The 18830-nt window shown below is 33.0% G+C and overlaps 3 protein-coding genes and 1 long non-coding RNA gene across 4 annotated transcripts in view; 3 read left to right on the top strand and 1 right to left on the bottom strand.

The window, feature by feature from the left end:
• Nucleotides 1-1611: 1611 nt before the first annotated feature.
• On the top strand, nt 1612-2488 carry LOC116343354. The gene is made up of 3 exons (XR_004201320.1): nt 1612-1977; nt 2042-2103; nt 2193-2488. It is a non-coding gene; the product is annotated as an uncharacterized LOC116343354 (long non-coding RNA).
• Nucleotides 2489-3890: 1402 nt separating this feature from the next.
• Nucleotides 3891-6245, bottom strand: LOC116343447 (pickpocket protein 28-like). Its single transcript, XM_031771497.1, has 9 exons — nt 6055-6245; nt 5830-5972; nt 5594-5750; nt 5365-5562; nt 5146-5270; nt 4805-5078; nt 4725-4740; nt 4250-4653; nt 3891-4179 (listed from the first exon to the last, which is right to left on the bottom strand). The coding sequence occupies exons 1-9, from the start codon at nt 6243-6245 to the stop codon at nt 3966-3968; spliced, it is 1722 nt and encodes a 573-aa protein (XP_031627357.1). The 3' UTR covers nt 3891-3965.
• Nucleotides 6246-9703: 3458 nt separating this feature from the next.
• LOC116343353 (seroin-like) lies at nt 9704-10239 on the top strand. The gene is made up of 2 exons (XM_031771371.1): nt 9704-9830; nt 9918-10239. Exons 1-2 carry the CDS (start codon nt 9783-9785, stop codon nt 10173-10175), a joined length of 306 nt encoding a protein of 101 aa, XP_031627231.1. The 5' UTR covers nt 9704-9782; the 3' UTR covers nt 10176-10239.
• A 1899-nt stretch (nt 10240-12138) lies between these two features.
• The window catches only part of LOC116343339 (uncharacterized serine-rich protein C215.13), a 30094-nt gene continuing 23402 nt past the window's right edge, over nt 12139-18830 (top strand). Inside the window, exon 1 of the mRNA XM_031771350.1 lies at nt 12139-13578. The gene's annotated coding sequence lies outside the window, so the exon portion shown is untranslated. The remainder of the gene's footprint in view (nt 13579-18830) is intronic.

The raw sequence follows: 18830 nt of genomic DNA, 5'->3' as shown, positions 1-18830 counted from the left end.
ACTATCAAGCAACTTTATTAAATGGTGGTTGTACTTTTTGCGAATAAATAAATGTCAGTGAAATTGATTATCGCAACTTCGATGTGAAAAACGAATTCAATAATTCCAATAAGCAAACACAAAACATTTTAATTCAATTCCAATGTTCATTGGCTGCTTGTATCCATTTTTGTAGGTATTTTTTTGGTCGTTGTGTTTTGCCAAACGTGTTTAATTTGGAATATGAAATCGATATGCACAATCCATCCGATTTATTTTCGTGTGAAATTGATAATAACTCAATTTAACATCTCTTTTTGCGATATTTTCTCTTTACGTACATAAATAAAGCGAAGCATTTTTCAAACAGACGAGGTCTATAATTTCTACGATCAAAATAAATTGTCATATACTCTTTACAAACGAATTTTATAGCACCAAGAGCTTGGACCGATCTTGATTGTACAAGTAATTTCATTGATTCAAAGAACATTTCAACTCGAATGTGACTGTGGAAATGCATATAAAATTCACAGCCCATCAATGCTAAAGAGTGGGAAGTTGAATGGAAAGTGAAATGTATTAAAACATTAATGAAGTGAAAATAAATGAATTACACAGTGAATCAAATATTCGTATTTAATTTTATGTTATTGTTTCAACTGTGAAAAAATGGGTCCTGATTGAATTGAAGGTCCTGATTCGCTACTTATTGGATTTGTTTGGGTACTCGTTTTTTTATTTGGAAAATCTTATGTAAGTAAGCCGAACAAATCGTATTACCTAGCGTCCAAAGATTCTGATCGCTATGTTGTAAAAAGCGAAAATAATTTAAGCGCTATTTCAGAAAGGTAATTATTTTTTTTTTTCACTTTGTCGATATAGAAAACCAATTCAATGTCCCAATAATCGAACACAAAAGCATTTTAATTTTAATCTAATTGAATATTTATTATTTGTGTTGCTACTTATGTGACGATTTTTTTCCTCATTCATCACATATTGTTATGCTTGGTCATACGTGTTGCATTGATATTGCCTTTCAGATTAATTTACTTTTAACATTTAAAACAACTACAAAAGCTTGCATAATTTATTGAATTGAAAAGGTAAATAAATTGAAAACAGAATTAAATAAAATGAATTGAAGCGAAAAATGCGATGAAAATATAAAAAGTGAATTCATATGACAATATGTGTTCGTCATTATTTAAACAGATGGCTCATGTTCATCGATCTCATCAGATGTTTCGATTGCCATGACGAAAATAATTATCAATAATTCAACGTTTCGATTACAAAAAAAATGACTCAACACGTGCAATTGGAGCGACACATATATTGCACAAGAAAATCGCTTGAAATGTATTGCAAAAATTCCATTCAATTTCTCGCTATTTTTGCTTCTGCCAAACCAAACTGATAAATAAACAACAGTCGGCTTTTAACTCTTTGAAGAATCCAAATAGTTCGAAATTTGTTTTGATGCTGTTGCTGTTTTACGAAAATATTAAAAATTCAAAAATTCATTTCCATTCAAAATTCATGAAATGTTGAGAATATCTCTCTCAACTTGAGAATTCCATTAAAAAAATTGAAAATTTAAATGAATTTCTTTCCTCACTCCTTGGAGGCTGTATTTCAAAACACGTAGTAACTAAGTGTTCAGTTGTGCCAAGTATCATCAGATAAGACGATCCATTTCTGTTTTGCGTTGAATTTTGTATTTCATCACATTTGTCCTGAACGACTGACTCTGTGTAATTGAGATATTTAAACCGATTTGATTTTGAAACGGATTTCTGTATCAACATTTATTTTATTCTGGATGCAACATATCGATATATACGAAATCCGTTCTTGTGAAACGCTCTCCGGCATCGATATTTTTTTTTTAAATTGAACATTCAAACCGAAACAGTCGAGTTGAACACATTTCAATCAATCAAAATGCATTTTCACAAGTTTGTCATTCTGTTGCTGCTCATTATCACACTGGTAAGTTGAAGCACTTTGAACTTGGAATTTCAATTTCGAATTGAACATTTTTGTTGTATTTCAGATAATATGCAAAATTCAGTGTAAATGTGTGCCTGTAGCGGGACTGCACTCGTGGGATATGTGGTATGTAAAATGTTTGAAATTGCATCAATGTTCATTAAGGAAAGATGAATTAGAACGAGAAATTTATGGATATTTTTTTATATTTATAGGTATTTAGATAATGATGACTATAGAACAGCCGAAGTCTGTATACCCGACGAAGAATCAAATGAATCGCTCCAATCTCTATAGTGTGGATATGTGAACAGAATATTCATGTTCATGTGTTTTACGTTTAGCATATCCATATTGTAACTATGTAATGAATAGCATAATAAATAAACTGATATCAATAGTACTGAAAATACGATTCGGTTCGATGTACTGACTATCTAATGTAAAGCGGGTTGAAAATGTAAAGCAACAAGGGACAGTTATAATTAAAAGCCAGCAATTTCATTAAACAGCCATTATTATTTTGATTGCAATAATAACAAAGTTTTGACTCAATAATTTTGCCAAAGAAGCCATTTGCCAAGAGGATTTTGAGGATCGTTTAATTTTCCGCTTAATTTGTTGCACAAGATTTACAAGTTGCAAACGTTTATTATACAATACACTTACATGCAAATAAAAGCAATTCCATAAATTACATGTTGACTATGGTCTAATATTTACTGGTTAAGTCGTTAATTGAAAAATGACTCATTGTTTGTAGTTTTTAGCAATGTCAATATTTTGGTGCCGCCATGACATCAATGAAATATGAAACCATAGCCCCATATATTCATTAAACTATTCTCGATGGATTCGATATGAATGGAAATTTATTTAAAACTTTATTTGAATTGATTCATTGTTGTTTGTTTTTGATACATCATTATGGTTTGTTTGTGCGCAATGCTCGAATGTTCTGTGGAAATTCAATGGTGGAATGATTATTAAGTTTATATTTGACAATATTGATTTCATGAATTGAAATTAATTTACATCAGCTGATAGCAAAAATATGGTTTTTGTGCGTGTGTAGACAACAAAACGCTCACATCTCAATGCAAATAATTTCTCAATTTGAAATACGACGAATCGAATGTTACGCGACGAAAATGAACAAAATGATTCTACAAAATGTGGCAATGATTTCTGCGTACTAAGCTGTGATGCAATGATAATTTTTATTTTATATGCTTACAATTGCAAAATGACGTGGTAATGAAACAGATATAAGCTGAATCTGTTCATACATTTTTAATGCTATGTTATTGCTACAGAAGCTTGCACACAATTTTGTTCACGCTTTGGTTTTACGATGTTATTCATATATTTTCTGTTAACTTCGCATTTATCGGCCATAGTATGAATATTTTTAACTCATTTTTCGTAAGTTGGTTCTACAAAAGAATTTTTTTATTGAATCTGTTATTTTCTTCCATTTTTCGATTCAGATTTGTGCTCCGGTTCCTTGTGGGTTCTTTCTACCACCAGCGTGTTATTCTACGTCCACTTCTGAGTTCGTTGATTCAGAATACGACAGCTACGATACTTTAAGCTCAAGCTCAAGTTCAATTTCCGAATTCTATTATTAATGCTAAGTATATTTTGAATTTTATGTGAAAATCGACGGCGAAAAAAGGTTTCCACTAACCATTTTCACAATTATACACAGATCGTGTCACCAAGCTGAAATGATTTTAAAACATGCAAAGTAATAATCTTTTCAATACATTTTTTTTTTGTCTCAACTCAATATAAAGTGGTCAGCATAGATAATTAGCAGCATTTTATTTCGTGAAACGTTAATTTTATTTTCTCGCACGAAAATATTACAATAAGTTAAATTAATTGATTGAATTTCAAATGATGTCCAGTTGTATGCACATGGCAAAATATTCACTTGTAAATGTAAATAAAAATTGTGCAAATTGTGCAAAAGTTCATAGGTATTACATACGTCTAACGTATGGATAAATCAAATTATTGTCAAGTGTTTCCGTGTGTTCAATATGACTTTTTATAAATGCCGAAGTTTTTCTTGTTCTAAGATTTTTCATTTTCCGAACCACACGTCGAACTTTCTGACGATTTTCTGATACTTTTATATAGTTGCTGAACGGTCGAATTGTTAGAAAATAAAAAATTTCAATGAAAGAGAATAAACTGAAATAATTGAAAAGCAACCATCGTAAGTGTTTCTGTAATAGCATGTGATTTTTGCAACACAAATTACCTAAATCCCATGAACAGTCCAAGTAAACCACCGGTATTTGACAAGAATTCCGTGAATCCTATTAACTCGTCTTTTCTTTGACTTCGAAAATAGTTATTCTTAAAGAAAATATGCATAACTGATACATTTGGACCCAAAAGTCCTTGTTTGGCCAGCAGCGGAGCCTGAGGCAATAGTGGTGCCATTGATATTTCAGAATCATATGTCACTTCAAAACAACTGGGTAAACAATCACACAACAGTTCGGTATTATTATGCTCTTGAATTTGGAGGGTAGTTTTTTCAATGCAAGCTTCATCAGAACGACCACAAATTGTAATATCATCTTTGAATCTAGGCATGTAATAGAGTATACAGTTACATTGTCTCAAATAGATTTTTGCGTTACACTCCATTTGACAATTCTACAAATATGTATTGTAAATTTGTATAATTGATCTAAATCAAAAAAAAAATTATTTTGATTAGTACTCACGCCACGTGTATATGTCCTAAAAAATAATCAATTATTATTAGAATTTAAAACAAATGGAGAAGCCAAAAAACGAATTATACCTATAATATAATAGAAAATTTTCTTCTTCAAACAAACATTGTCTGACTTTAACGTCCATTTTACGTATTTTTTTAGTTGCTTCCGATAAAGTTGGTGTGATAATAACGCGACTTTCATAACCGTTCGAAACTGAAGTTCCGTAAGTGGATATCATTGGCACCTCATTTGGACTATGTAGCAAAAATTTGAATCCGTAACTATTTGTACTACTACAATAGTATTCGGCAATGCCCGCATCTAAAATAATGCTCAACCCCAAGTTAGTGCCAGTGCCTATACAAATATAAAGATTTCATTCACTTTTCAATGGTATTTTTTTAACATTTAAACGAATATAAACCGGCAACTGGTCGTGGATATCCAAGTTTATTGTTTTTTAACTCTTCCGATCCGAAACCTTTTTCGGCTGACCAATTATTTGCGTATGCTTCCAATGTGGCACTTATATTGAATTCGTGCGACTCACTTTAAAATTAAATTAAATACAGAATTAGTGGTGTGTAAGCATAGTAAGTATTATTGGTTGAAAGTAGAGAACTTATTATGGAAATTTGCCGACTTGTATTTGGGTTGAGCGATGAATTTTTTATTCAATCCGTTGAACGTACAACAAAGCCCTTCATCGGTGAGCACCGTCAAAAATATATCGGTACAATTGTATGTGATTCCACCGTAAATGCATTTGATTAACATATCTTGACATGATTGAGACACCTGATGTATAAAGAATCTTCTAACTGCTTCAATTTTATGTTCACTTCATCAAATCACTTACCAATACCACTAACTTTTGGAAAGCGGCCCATTTTCCCTCTTTGGAATTTGTAACATTTGTATCAACTGCATCCGTACACAAACTTTGAGTCATTGAATAATCTTCACTATCCTTTGGAATTGTTTCAACTACTGATTTCACTGCCTGATTCATATTACAGATTGTAACGGCTGCAATCACCATTTTGCAAATGATAATAGCGAAAAAATCAACAAAACCAATAAATAATTATTTAAGAATTGAATTTACCTGGAAACGGTAATTCTCTAATGTCTGTTGACATTGAACTCAACGATATAATCATTGGTGACGCAGAGTACTTTATCCAAACATTGGATATAAAGAAGACCGAAAGAAAAAACACCAACAGAAACATCAATCCAAAAAAAGTGCTGGATAGAAAAATGGTTGGCTAAATTAAGATTCAATTGAATTTATGTGTTTTTGTACTTCGAAAATAGAATTCAAATTTACCGTTCGAAATATGTGATATTTCTATCGCCCACATATTTTAATCCATGCAATGTACAATTCAAAAGAAATTGCCGAAAACTTTCCCGACACGTATTTGTGCAAGTTGTATTTCCATAACTTTCAATTCTACGCAATTTTGGCTTTCCGGGACGAATCGCACTGACCTGAACTCGAGGACTCGGATAAAACATTTCGATGTACTTCTCACTCAAGTTCTAACCACCGAATTGGTTTCGTGCACGTTCAACTTGTCTTTTTTATAGAAATGTTGAAAGTCAATTAATTCAAAGCCAATGGTTGAGTATTTTCAATGTTTTTCCACCCTAATTGTCTTTTTTATCAGCATTTCAGTCACCCCGAAATCGTAATTTTATATTTGGTGCAAACAAATTTCTATACGCGATATTTTCATGATATATTTCCGTTGATATAAATTTTCGGAGTTTAATTTTATCCAATTTATTTGCAAAAATTTTACGGATTTGAGGCAGCATACTTTGAACGTCGTATGAACAGCTAAATGAATGTCTGTGAATGTTGTCTAGTCAAAAATAATTTCTGAACGACTAATTAAATGACTATAGCTTTGATTAATGACGCTACTATTTCTATTAAAACCCTGAAGTGTGAATGGTTTCAAGAAGAGTCTACTTAATTATTTTTCCTTTTCAGGTAAGACGACGAAAAGTTTATAAAAAGTACCTACAGTAGCAAATGGTGTCTTTTAATCACTGAACAAGAATTCAATATTATTGAATCAATATGGGAGTGATTCATCGAGAATACGATGACAATTAATAAACCAAGTAAAAAAATCGAGCTAATTGTATGTTTATTCCATTACTGTAAATCTATAATGCAATATTCGACACACGTCAGTCGATTTAAAAGATACGATTGAAATCCATGTTCCGCATGGAAACAATGGATTTTACAATTTTACGCGAGCGTATTACAACAAAATTCATCGATACCATACCAATACAATTTCAACTCTGACTTTGAAGTTGTAAAACTAAGACCTTATATCCACTTGACAACAAAACAAAATGTTGCAATTATTTCCAGTTTTCATTCGTTACACTGCTAGAAAATGAATTGGTTTTTCCACTGGTGACATTGTAATCAAAATGCATTTTTGAGTGGTTTATTTGCGTGCCAAATAAATCGCGTGTATTAAATAACTTCGACAAACGAAATTAATATCAATCAGTTTGAATAATGAATGAATGTCCAGATTTTACTGTACCAACAAATTATGCGCTTTATTTACAGTAAACTACAAAATATCACCACTTTAAGTTTGCGGTGCTAGTTCATTTCCCAAAAAGTAATTGTCATTTTGGACAAAAAAAATGAAACTTCAAAAGAAGCTTGAATGCATTGTAATTCAGTTGTGGTACATTCCATATGTTCGATATTGCTAAACCATTTTAATCATGTCCAGCGTCAATTTTGAATGAAGTTCGTTTATAAATTCAAAATTTCAATGCTTACTGATTTTTATCTTATTCAAATGAGTAAAAAGAAATATGCTGATTCTAGTTGCCATGTATATAAACAGAACATTTTTATTCTTACAACAATATATTTGAAACAAACTTATTCAAACAATATATTTCAAATAAAATCAAGATGCGGTATGCTATTATTTATTTCACTAAATGTAACAAGATTATGATTATCTGGAGAATAAATTTCAATTTGAGTTAGAGTCTACTTGGTCAGTAGTTCTTCAAGCTTGATTTTTGTATCATTCGAACAATTGAAGAAAAACTGAATAAAATTAAAATATTTTAAACGCATGGCCACTAAAACTTTCGCAACGACATCATAATGAAACATGTGTCTAAAAACTTCTTTCAAAACTTGTTTGATTCAAATTTAATTTAACTGTTTTAATAATAAAATGCAAAAGCTTTTGAATTCAAATGTCCACATGGTTTTATTTGGTTTTTATGGTGAACATACTCTTCCGAGAAAGATAATTAAATAATACTGTAACCATTTTCTGCATAACCACAAAATATGGAATTCATTTTGTTTGCGTCATGAATGGTGTTATTTTGGTTTGTTCTCGCAAATGATGCATTTGTGCATTTATAGCACATAAAAATGTTGCCAATAATTTTCAAGGAAACAGCACCCTCTCAAAAATGAAATAATCCAAGCGCAGCGCATATAAAAAAAATATAGGTTAAAAACCATTTTACATTAAATCATGCGACAATGCTGACAGTTTTGTTTGATTGTCAGCAATTGAAAAATGACGTTATTTTTTAACACATAAAAAGCGCATTAAAGCCGTCATTCAGCATATTTTGTTGAATTATATTTCGACGAAAAGTTTTGCGTCGTTTATATTTCTTCCATTTCTTTGGAATTCCATTGGAATCTTTTGTAGGTTTTGTAATCGTTCTTCTGTTTTCTAGTTCAAGAAATGTACTCAGTCAAGTTATCATTGTCTAATGTTCGTTTGATTTAAGGTATTTAAAATCTGCAAATTCAAGAATGATGTTCAAGAATGATGACTCATTAAAATGGTAGAAATTATATGTAAACAACGGAAAGTTCCAACACAGTAAAATTGAGCTCATTGACATATAAACATTGCATTTTGTCCTATATATAGTATGTTTTGGTTTATATTTATCCCATATAGCATCTGGTATTGTGATACATGATGAAATCAACTCTCATATAAAGCGACGGGATTCTTCGCTTTTTTTAAAACTGCATCGGGGTTTCAAATGTTTACGGTCAGTCGTATTTAGCTTATCAAAAGAAAAACGTCTGTATAGTGTCATATCAAAAGATATATAAAAAGTCGGAGAAATGTGGATGAAAGTGATTTCTTTGCTATCAATAATAATGGTATAACGTCAACGAAGTAACAAAAATGAATTTTAATTTTTACACTTTTCATTTCAAACAGTATGTTTATTCAGTGGCAGCAGCACCGATGTATGTACCGTATTCACAACAGCCGCCGTACGCTGGATGTGGTGTAAGCGATGGAGCCTCTGATTCATCATCATCATACCCGAGTTTCGAATACGATTATTGCTGACAACTTCAATCATCGAATATTAATCATATTTGCTTGTGCACTGTAATTGAATTTATTGTAACTTGTTGACTTAATAAATTGTGTTTTAAATTCTCATCAAAATACTCATGTAATATTAGATTGGGTTCGTTTGGGCTATTATATATTCAATTTAGCATGAAATCGAAGTAAACGAGAGGTAATTAATTATAATGATATGCTTCGTTGCAAGCGCAACGAAATTTTCTATTTGAAAATTAACAAAATTGGCCTCCCTTCGTAGTACGAATACGTATCATCTCTCAATTAAATGACCGCTCTTGACATTGGCCAAAAATGTGAACGCTCCAGACTGTCAACTCTCGAGAGAGCACCATAAACAAAAACATTTTTCATATTGATTTATATTTTGATGCAGCTGTTTAAAGCGTTTGTAAATGTTTAACAGAGTTTGACGAAACGTTTTGCGAGTTTGGTGTGCGTTGTGTACGTGTTGATTTCTTAAATCTTCTGCAAAAACAAATTCAGACACGTGAACAAACAGAACAAAATACGACATAAAAGCGATGAAATGTGTCTTCCGTCGTGCAGTAAAGCATCTTAATTGTAACTGAAATTAAGCGCATATTTCACAATTTTGTTTTCATTTTACTGTGTCGCGTGTCATCACAAATACCTTATGTCGAGCAGAATGATGGTGATATTGACGATGCTCTTCTTTTTACAGGTAAGCAGATTTTGCAGCTTAATAATTTAGCTGATAAAAGAATTTTGTTCGACTCTCAATATTTTCTTTTAAATATTTTCTCACAAGTCATTCGCCACAATTTGGACTGCACCAGTAGCAGATATTTTTTTTCCCGAATCACCACCACCACCGCCACCACCAATGCTGCTACCACCACCAATACCATTCAGTTTTCCTCAGTTTCAACCATTTCCACCGTTTCCACCATTTCCACCGATTGCATCGCCATTCAATGAACCCAGTCCAACTGTGGAGTCTGAACAAAATTTCTCCGTTTTCGATTCAGGGTACCAATCCGATTTTGAACGTGAAACAATTTATTGAGGCACTTTGGCATTACACAATAATTTATTTGTTTTATAGTATTGTAAAAACAAAATAAAAAAAAACGCAGAAGAAATGTGTAACAAAATAATTCTGTTAAATACTTTGATAAGAATTTGTTATTGCGAAGAATTTTTATTTCGACTTTTATAAACATTCGACGAAGAATTTGACAGATCGAAAAAAGTAATAACCGTTTTATATTGTTTCGTATTGTGATTTCGATTTTACGGCGAAGGTTTGTCAATGGACTGTATAATGATGCATCTTATCAATGCCTTACGAATCGTTTTCTCAAACAAATTTTTACCTTATAAGACTGACTTGGAATACCTATCTCTTACTTTGTTCTAACAAAATGCAAACATTGTCAATGCCAAAATTGGCATCATCTTTATCAGTAGGTAGTGAAGTAGTACTTGAAGGTATATTTTCGAAAAAGGAAGCGCACACATTTTTGTCGTCCCAACCAGATGTGCAGACGTAAACATGATTTTGCGATATGACGCCCACAACAACAAAAAAAATCGATTCTTCTTTATGACACTCATCATCATCATGATGATAGATGGAATGTGTGTCCAAAATCAAGTGATACGCAAGCAAAATTTTTGGACAATTCATCCCTCTGCCATTGAGCATGTTTTTCTTGACTCTTCAACATTTAACATTTAATGGTGAACATTGACATGGAATGTGCGCTCTTCAATCGGATAAACATATAATTGAATGGCACATGATGAACATTTTGTTAAAGTTACCAAACTAAATATTTTTTCCAGCTATAAATAACTGAGAATATATCACAATCGTTCGTTCAATTATCCCCATTCAATAAATAGGCATTATAGCCGCTCACAAAACTTTTTCAACCAATTAAAATCAATGAATCCTATTTTGTCGAAAAGCATAAACAAATTAATTTGTATAAATAGCACGTTCGCGCTCCCACTCAAAATAAAAAAATCATTCGGTTGGATATTTTGGTGCGGAAACTTTTGACTGAACTCGGTGAAATGCAACTGTGATAAACCACTTTTGTTCACCGACTCGTGCACACTATCGAGTATATTTTCAACCACAATCGAAGCGGAACTATTTCCGGGGTGTGTTAAACAGAGTTCCGTTGTGACGTAAAAGAGGCCTTGTGTTTTGTTTCGCTTTTTTTTTAATATACACGCTTGTAGCAATCATAAAAACGAGGGATTGTAGTAAATGTGTGGCCTTAACACATCAAAACGTATGTCTTTTTGGATTTGGTAATAAGATGTCAAACAAGCGTGTAAGCATTATGTTACATCATGAAAATGACTACAACAATATTTCAAATTATCACTTTATTGCAACATGTATCGACTTATATTTGTTGCTTTCCCACAATTCATGCGAGTGTGTGTGTGTGTGCTTATCCTGTGTGCAATGCAATACACAGCAGGAAATAATATAAATAATGTCTGTTACTCGATTGATGACCTTTGAATGAAAGTCTATATTGTATAAATGTGATATGAAATCTGTTGAAAGCAAGCAGTACAAAATCGAATGTCACGCACCAAGCCACACTTGAATTGCCCCGCCATTCCAGTCGAAAAGCTTGTAATCTCATCTCTCTGTTTTATCGTCGTCTGCTCTGTTTAAGTTCATCCATTTTTATCATTCGCGTTCTGTTATCATTCTTGTGCAAAGCGGAGAAAATGTGTGAAAAGCAGCGAAAAAAAAAATAACAATATAAAGATTTTCCAGTGTTGCTTGAGACACACAGATAAGCTCTTCAATTCAGTTTAAACATTTCCATGCGAAGCTTTTGATGCTATTGTGTGAATTGGAAAGTGCGTACCGCGCGTGACACAATAAATGCTTCTTTATTCTTTATCATTCTCCAGGTTTGGTTCGCATGTTATCACTCTCCAGCTTCTCCCGACCTGTTTGCTCGCACGAAGCAGCAACAGTCGTACAACAGCAGTATCGCACAGCAGCTTGCCAACCGAAACAATTTGTGTTTCAGTCAGGACCGAGCATTTGTGCCAATAGCAATTCCAGCCAATAGGCTCATCCATTTGCGTTCGTGTTTTCATCTGATTTCTAAATTTCGTTCCTGGGTGACTGTTGCACGCACCAAAAAAAGAGAAATATCTACGAAGGAAAAAAAAATCTTCACTCTTTTCATTTCGATTCAGCCATTTGAAAAGTTTTCTGTTGGTTCATATAGAGTGAGATTTAAATTTGAATCGAAAAAAATAGGCTTAATTTGTAACGAAGTTCAGTTGATAAAGGGATTGATTCGAAGTGATTTTGGTATCTTTTGTTTGAAAATCACTCTATCTATTCAATAGTTGCAAATTGATTCTTGTCATCAAGTGAAGCACGTCTATCCAATCTATGTGTCTGGTGCGTGGTGGCTAGAGAAAAAAAAAGACAAACGGAGATTGAAAAGCTCTTATGAGGTTTCATCAGTGAATATACAATCAATTTCGTTAATTAATTTGCATCCGCACACAGACTGATTGTGTACTCGCAGAAAATACAAAAAAGATAATTGCATCATTCGATTTCCTGTTCATTGGTTAAAGACAATTAGATTTATATATTTTCGCGTTGTATCTCTGCTGCTTCTGCAAAATTTCGAAAAATTTAAAACGCTGATAGCAAAAAAAAAAGACAGACACAAACCAAACGACTCCATCGAACGAAAAATTCGAAATAAACGAGAATACAAATCACAAATTAAACAACCATTTATTACAAAAAAAGAACGATGGTCGTAATTGTACAAGTGGCAAATGTCTCTCTATAGTGGAATGACAAGTGAAGCAACAAGCTGTGTCGTCGACGATACCATATAATGGAACAGATTTCAACAGAACAAACATTGAGACGAAAAAAACCAATGTAAAAGAGAAAAAAAGGAACCGTTGTGTACAAAATCATTTCTTGAAATCTTGAAAATATAGGACACACAAAAACGAAAGAAAACATACACCAATTTGACGGAGAAAATATAGATACAAAAAAAAACCGTGAACAAAAAAGAATTGATAAAAAACAGCGAGTGAGTGTGAGGAAACAAAAGAAAAATATAGAAAAACGCGAATATCTGTTTATTGATTTCGGCCAAAAAAGAAATATTATTCATATGAGGCTTAGATGGTGCCTGTTGCTTTTGCCTACATTGAACATAGAAAATTTAAAACAGAAACAAGTATCATAATTTCTCCTGAGCAACATCTTTATGAATTTATGTGATTTTTTTATTAAAAAAGACGTGTATTTGTATGAGGTGCAATTCAATTTTCATCCTTGAAGTCGCGTAGCAGCATCATCAATATTTTTTTTTGGATTTAGTCAAAAAGTTCGTCAGGCCAAGCCAAACAACCGAAAATAAGCACCTTTTTTTTTGAAAAGGGTAAGTAATATTTGTGTACGCAATATCTAAGGAAGAAGTCATAAAAGAGGGCGAGAAAAAAAAATGAGTGGTGGTCGACACAACGGGCGATGATTCATTCATCGGAGTTGAAAGAGAAAAAGTTAAATAAATTTCAAGCAAAAATCAAATTATGGTTATAAATGCAAAGCAAAACTGAAAATGAAAATGCTTGCCATGAATTCGTGACAAATGGTGCGCCTCTTCACAATCCATTACATTGATTTCATTTAAAATGTAAATTCGATTGAAGGCTCTGACGCAATACAGATATATATTTTGGTTCAGTTGGTGTATTTTGTCGTTATTAGTGTATCCATGTTTTTTTTTTTTATTTCTACATCGTTATTCTTGTATATACGTATGTATATCTGCCAGCGACAATTTTATTTAATTGTGGAGCAGAACAAATGTGTATTGAGGCGACAGTGTGATGAATATTTGTATAAAAAGAGAACACATTTTGTGCGAGTAATTTGACATTGTAGTAGAAAAATGAGAGAAAACGAAGCGAAAAAAAGCAGCGGACTGATTGCGTTGTAACATTAGATGACTCAAATTGGTTAAGCTTGACTAAATCTGAATATAAAAAAGCACTGAACTTTGCTGTTCGAACGGTTCATTTTATTCGGGGTTCTTTTGAAAATGGAAGCATTAAGTGAATTCCAACATGAAAACAATCAAATTAATCGAATTATGTTGACCTCGCGCGAGCTCAATAAAATGCAGTACCGTGGTAAATAAGTGTAAAATTGACGCTCTTCGTTTTTGCTTTTTTCGTGTCGCAAACGGCACTATTATCGTTTCATTTGTCAACACACTATGAATAACGGTATTAAGAAAATCTAACTGGTTTTGGGGTTCGCGTGTTTTCTTTTTCGTTGTTGCATGTACGATTCGCTTAAACACAGTCGACATCCGCCAGTAACAGCCAAAAGCAGCAATGGCTTCACATCGTCATCGGAAACAACAACAACAGTGTTTGCATCAAGTCTAACTTGGAAGGAAAAACGATAAGAATTTGAAAATTGGCATTTCAATTTAATCGGAAATTGAATTCTTTACGCTTTTTACATTGCATTCGGAAAATCTTAGCAATAACATAGCATAAAATAAAAACAATTTGTACCTGAGAGAATCTGTAGATCGTGGAATATTTCACATATAAATAATACGTATCGTACATAAGCGAGACATTGCTATGAACTAGTGTGTTGCAACAAGCGACAGTGTGTTTATGTATTTGACGCGCGCGGTGCGATTTAATACGCAGATGGGAATTATGTTTACCATCCAGTAAAAAAAAAAAAATCTATACACTGCCATCACACACTCATACCGTACGAATATTACGAGCGCGCGACTACAAACTGTTGTGGAGTTAAATTATGTATACTATATAAAATAAATGCATTTTTATACGGGGGAATGTTAAGTAAGGGAAAAAATCGCGAGAAGCTTATGATATCATACGTTTTTCTTTCTACCCGTTTTTTTCTCGCTTCTCGCGCTAACGCTTTCAATCTCATTCACTCTCACACTGTCATCCCCTTTTTTTTTTCACTTCACTATTTATGTGAGCTTTAAAAAAATGTTTCCCTAAACGCGCTACAATGCTAATAATGTAAATCAATCTCAATTTTGCTTTCGGTTGATGTTCGGAAAATCTCAAAAATCAACAGTGAATCGAATTTGAATGGCTCGAAGCCATTATAAACGCTAATGTCCTGGTGTATTCATGCTGCTAACGCCCTTGTCAGATGCACCGCGTACCGCGTCTCCAATTCCGCTAAATTTTTAATTTAATTTTTGTTTTATTTACTCCATCAAATCGAGATATATGGTGAAAAAGCGTTCAAACACAAAATATGACGGGCATGCCAGTTTCTAAGAGTGACCTTTCTCTCATTTTTTTCCACTGCTTGATCCCGCGCACCCCAATAGTCCAAATCTCTAACCAATCAAACATATTGAAGTGAAATTTCTGTTCAGCCAATTATGGTTGGGCATTACGAGGAACCGAAATTTTTTTTAAACATATAGACACAGTTTATCGAATGGCCCCGCTACTAAAAATAGCCGTTAAAAATTCATTGAACATTCATGGTTGCGAATTTTTATTTTTAATCTCTGTTGTTCTCATTCTCTGTTGCCTTCATCATCAGAATCGCAATGGTTTGGTTTGTGTATTTCATGATTTTTCCACTGACCATGACCCTTCGAGCGATTGGTCCGAATGCCTTCATAAAATGTGTATGCATGCTTGTGGCGGTAGTAGTGGTTCTTTAACGTGTATATACCATGTGCGACGCTTTTACTTCTACCGAAATTGTAATAAATGAGATGATTTTTACGATTATGAGATATTACATTTAAATAATGTGCGATATATTGTCATCGTCGTCACCAACAATTTACTTCAAATACAGTGTACCATTCATTTCTGTCCCTTTGCTATAGATCCCAAAGCAATATTATTAATGTAATCTTTTTAAAAGGAATTGTATGAACGCAGATGTGTTTTTAACATGGCATTCATGTGTTTTCATGATGGTACAGTAAATCCTTCGAAAATTAATAATAATTTTAAATGATAAAATCAGAGAAATGTTCCCTTTAAATCGTTTTTTTTTTTCATCATTTTCACAGATTTCCGCATACATACTCTTTCGTTGGTACGTTTTTCGTCTTTTCAGTTGAAAAGTGACCCATGGATTTTCGGCCAAAATGGTAGCAACAATGATGATACTCATTTAGATCGTCTAACTGAAATATTCACACTTGAAAAATTCAATTTCCGGTGTTGATGATTATTTTCGAGGGATTACTGTACGCATTATTATTTCTATCTCACCGTTATCCATCTAATTTTGGTGTGGCAACTTTTTTTTTCAATTTTCAAAATAAATGCTCTCTTTATCATTTATTTTTTTTCGGTAGATCATTCACTTGTTTCCATTTAAGCGGATGCGACTCTTTATCACGCCCGACTTATTTTTGTTTATAAATGCGTACACATAAAACACACACACTATCTTCGCCTCTTTTTTTCTTTTGGCAAAACCATGAATCGGACGAGAATGAACCAGCCGCCAATACCACATTGCAAAAATGATGAAGAGATAAATGGATAGAGTGTGAGGCGAGGTATTCGAGTGTATATCTATGGCCATTTGGGTGACATATAAAAATGTGTGTTCTTATCCTTTTGTTCATGAATTGAATCTGCTCATCTTATCTCATATAAAATGCATAGTGAAGTAAGAGTTGACTCTTTCACAAACAGCGGATATGGTAATAAAATGAAATAGCGGATAAGTGCTAATACCAAATGACTCTATCCATAAAAGATACACACACCAACGGTGGAAAATGCGATAGGAAAACTGCAGAACAAAAAAAAGAGTGTTTGTTTATTTATGTGTGTGTGTTATTCTGCACAAAACCGAGAGTAAAAATAAAAATTGGATGCCTGGAAGAAGTCAAAAGACTCCTATTTTCATTGGATTGAAGTGAACTGAACTACGTAAACTTTTATGTTTGTATTATTTTCAGTGTGGCGCTTCTTTTCACAGTGCATAAAAAAAATCGTCGTCAACTTTAGTTGGCAGCTATATATTTTTGCCAATTTTCCATGCTCCATAATTTTTTCCTGTGATGTCTGTGTGCACACACACACACACACATACACTAGACCAGTGGTTAATATACATATTTTTATTACGATTTTATTTTCATGGTCTTTTGATGTTTGATTGGATTCATTCTCTTTTATTAATAATGGATTCCTGTGGCTTTTTGATTTGCATTTGATAACTTAAAAAAATATCTACCCGATTACTTCGAAGAGCTTGAATCTCGGATTTTGTGATAGTTGACGAATGAAATATTTTTGAAATTGCTGTTCAGGATAAAAATGAGGCGATTTCAATCAACTGTAACTCTCTTTCTCTCACACTATTTTCGTTCAATCTTTTCGGCAGCAAGCACAAGCTTTTATTGTCGTCTGTTATCGATTTTTGCTTTGCTGGTTTCTTGCCATTGTTGGTGTTTGTGTATTTGATTGAATAAAATTACAGTAAAAGATGTGCATGCAATGAGACGTAATTCATTTACCTTGTCTAATGCACGTTCGTTTTCATTTTGATTTGACACTTTGATCCATTAGATAAAAAATAACGTGAACAAACGAATGCAATCAACGACACCAATGACACTGTTCGTTTTTTTTTTGTTCATTCACTTCATCTTCTCCACAATACGTTGTCATCGTTCTGGAAACATTCTCGCATTCGTATTTGCTTCAATGCTATCAGTTTTGCTGTGTGTTTATGTGTGAGCATCAAACCCAGTGCCATTTTGTCTATTACGAAAGACGAATGAATTCAATTGAATTGAGTGACAATGAAATGAAACCTCTACTCCATTAGCTTTTAATGAATAAAAAGGTGTGCGCAGAATGTTCGCACTGCTATCATTTGAAATCGAAAGGGACTTACAAATGATATCGAGGTCTTAACTCATAACAAATGTAAAGCATTCATTGGTAGTCCGTGAACGTTCAAGAAATACTGTGGGGATAATTTAGTGTTGTTGTTTACGCAATAAGTGCAAGGAGGTGCGAGAAGAGAGACACAAAAAGTATTTACGCTTTTGCTGGCGAAGAGTGTTCAAATGCAGAATCGAAGAATGCTTTCAGTACAAATTAAAAGGCTATTGTTTTATTTTAATATTACATTCATCGGCGATGATGTTCGTAGGCTTCACCTATCGACCGACATGAAAAAACAACCATGCAATAAACAATGCAATGTCGATAAAATAAATTTTAAAGGTTATTCCTTTTAATGACAATATTCATTAATTTTCCGCCGTCGAGCGGCCAAAAATTGTTCAATGGCTTTTAATTTTTTCTCTTGTTTTGCTACGCAAAATGGTTGTTTTCTTCTCTGACAAGCGTCTACGACAGCGAAAAATAGACAACAACGAACGAAATTGTTTTTTTGTGAGCCCTGTGCCCGCTTCCTAATGACGAAAATTCTTCGGCTAATTAAAATGGAATGAATAACATGCGGATAAATAGAAAGCTTCGGGCTTAAGCTTCTTGGAAATAATGTCTGCCTAGTTTTATGAACCAGATTATTCACTTTTGTGTAAATAAACAAATGAATGACGCCCAAGCACAAAAAACGACTAACATGAAGCCATACACACACACAAAAAATACTTTCGCT

Source organism: Contarinia nasturtii, unplaced genomic scaffold, assembly GCF_009176525.2.
Source record: "Contarinia nasturtii isolate CC-2019 unplaced genomic scaffold, AAFC_CNas_1.1 Cnas_scaffold_993, whole genome shotgun sequence".
NCBI lineage: Eukaryota > Metazoa > Arthropoda > Insecta > Diptera > Cecidomyiidae > Contarinia > Contarinia nasturtii.
Note: the sequence above shows the minus strand (reverse complement) of the source record. Positions and strands in the feature narration are given on the sequence as shown.

Coding starts and splice junctions, on each gene's coding strand:
- LOC116343353 (XM_031771371.1), top strand. CDS start 9,783: ATGTCGAGCAGAATGATGGTGATATTGACGATGCTCTTCTTTTTACAG. Junction 9,831..9,917: donor CGATGCTCTTCTTTTTACAG/GTAAGCAGATTT, acceptor TTTTCTCACAAG/TCATTCGCCACAATTTGGAC.
- LOC116343447 (XM_031771497.1), bottom strand. CDS start 6,245: ATGTTTTATCCGAGTCCTCGAGTTCAGGTCAGTGCGATTCGTCCCGGA. Junction 5,751..5,829: donor TAGAGAATTACCGTTTCCAG/GTAAATTCAATT, acceptor TGGTGATTGCAG/CCGTTACAATCTGTAATATG. Junction 5,563..5,593: donor AAATGGGCCGCTTTCCAAAA/GTTAGTGGTATT, acceptor GATTTGATGAAG/TGAACATAAAATTGAAGCAG.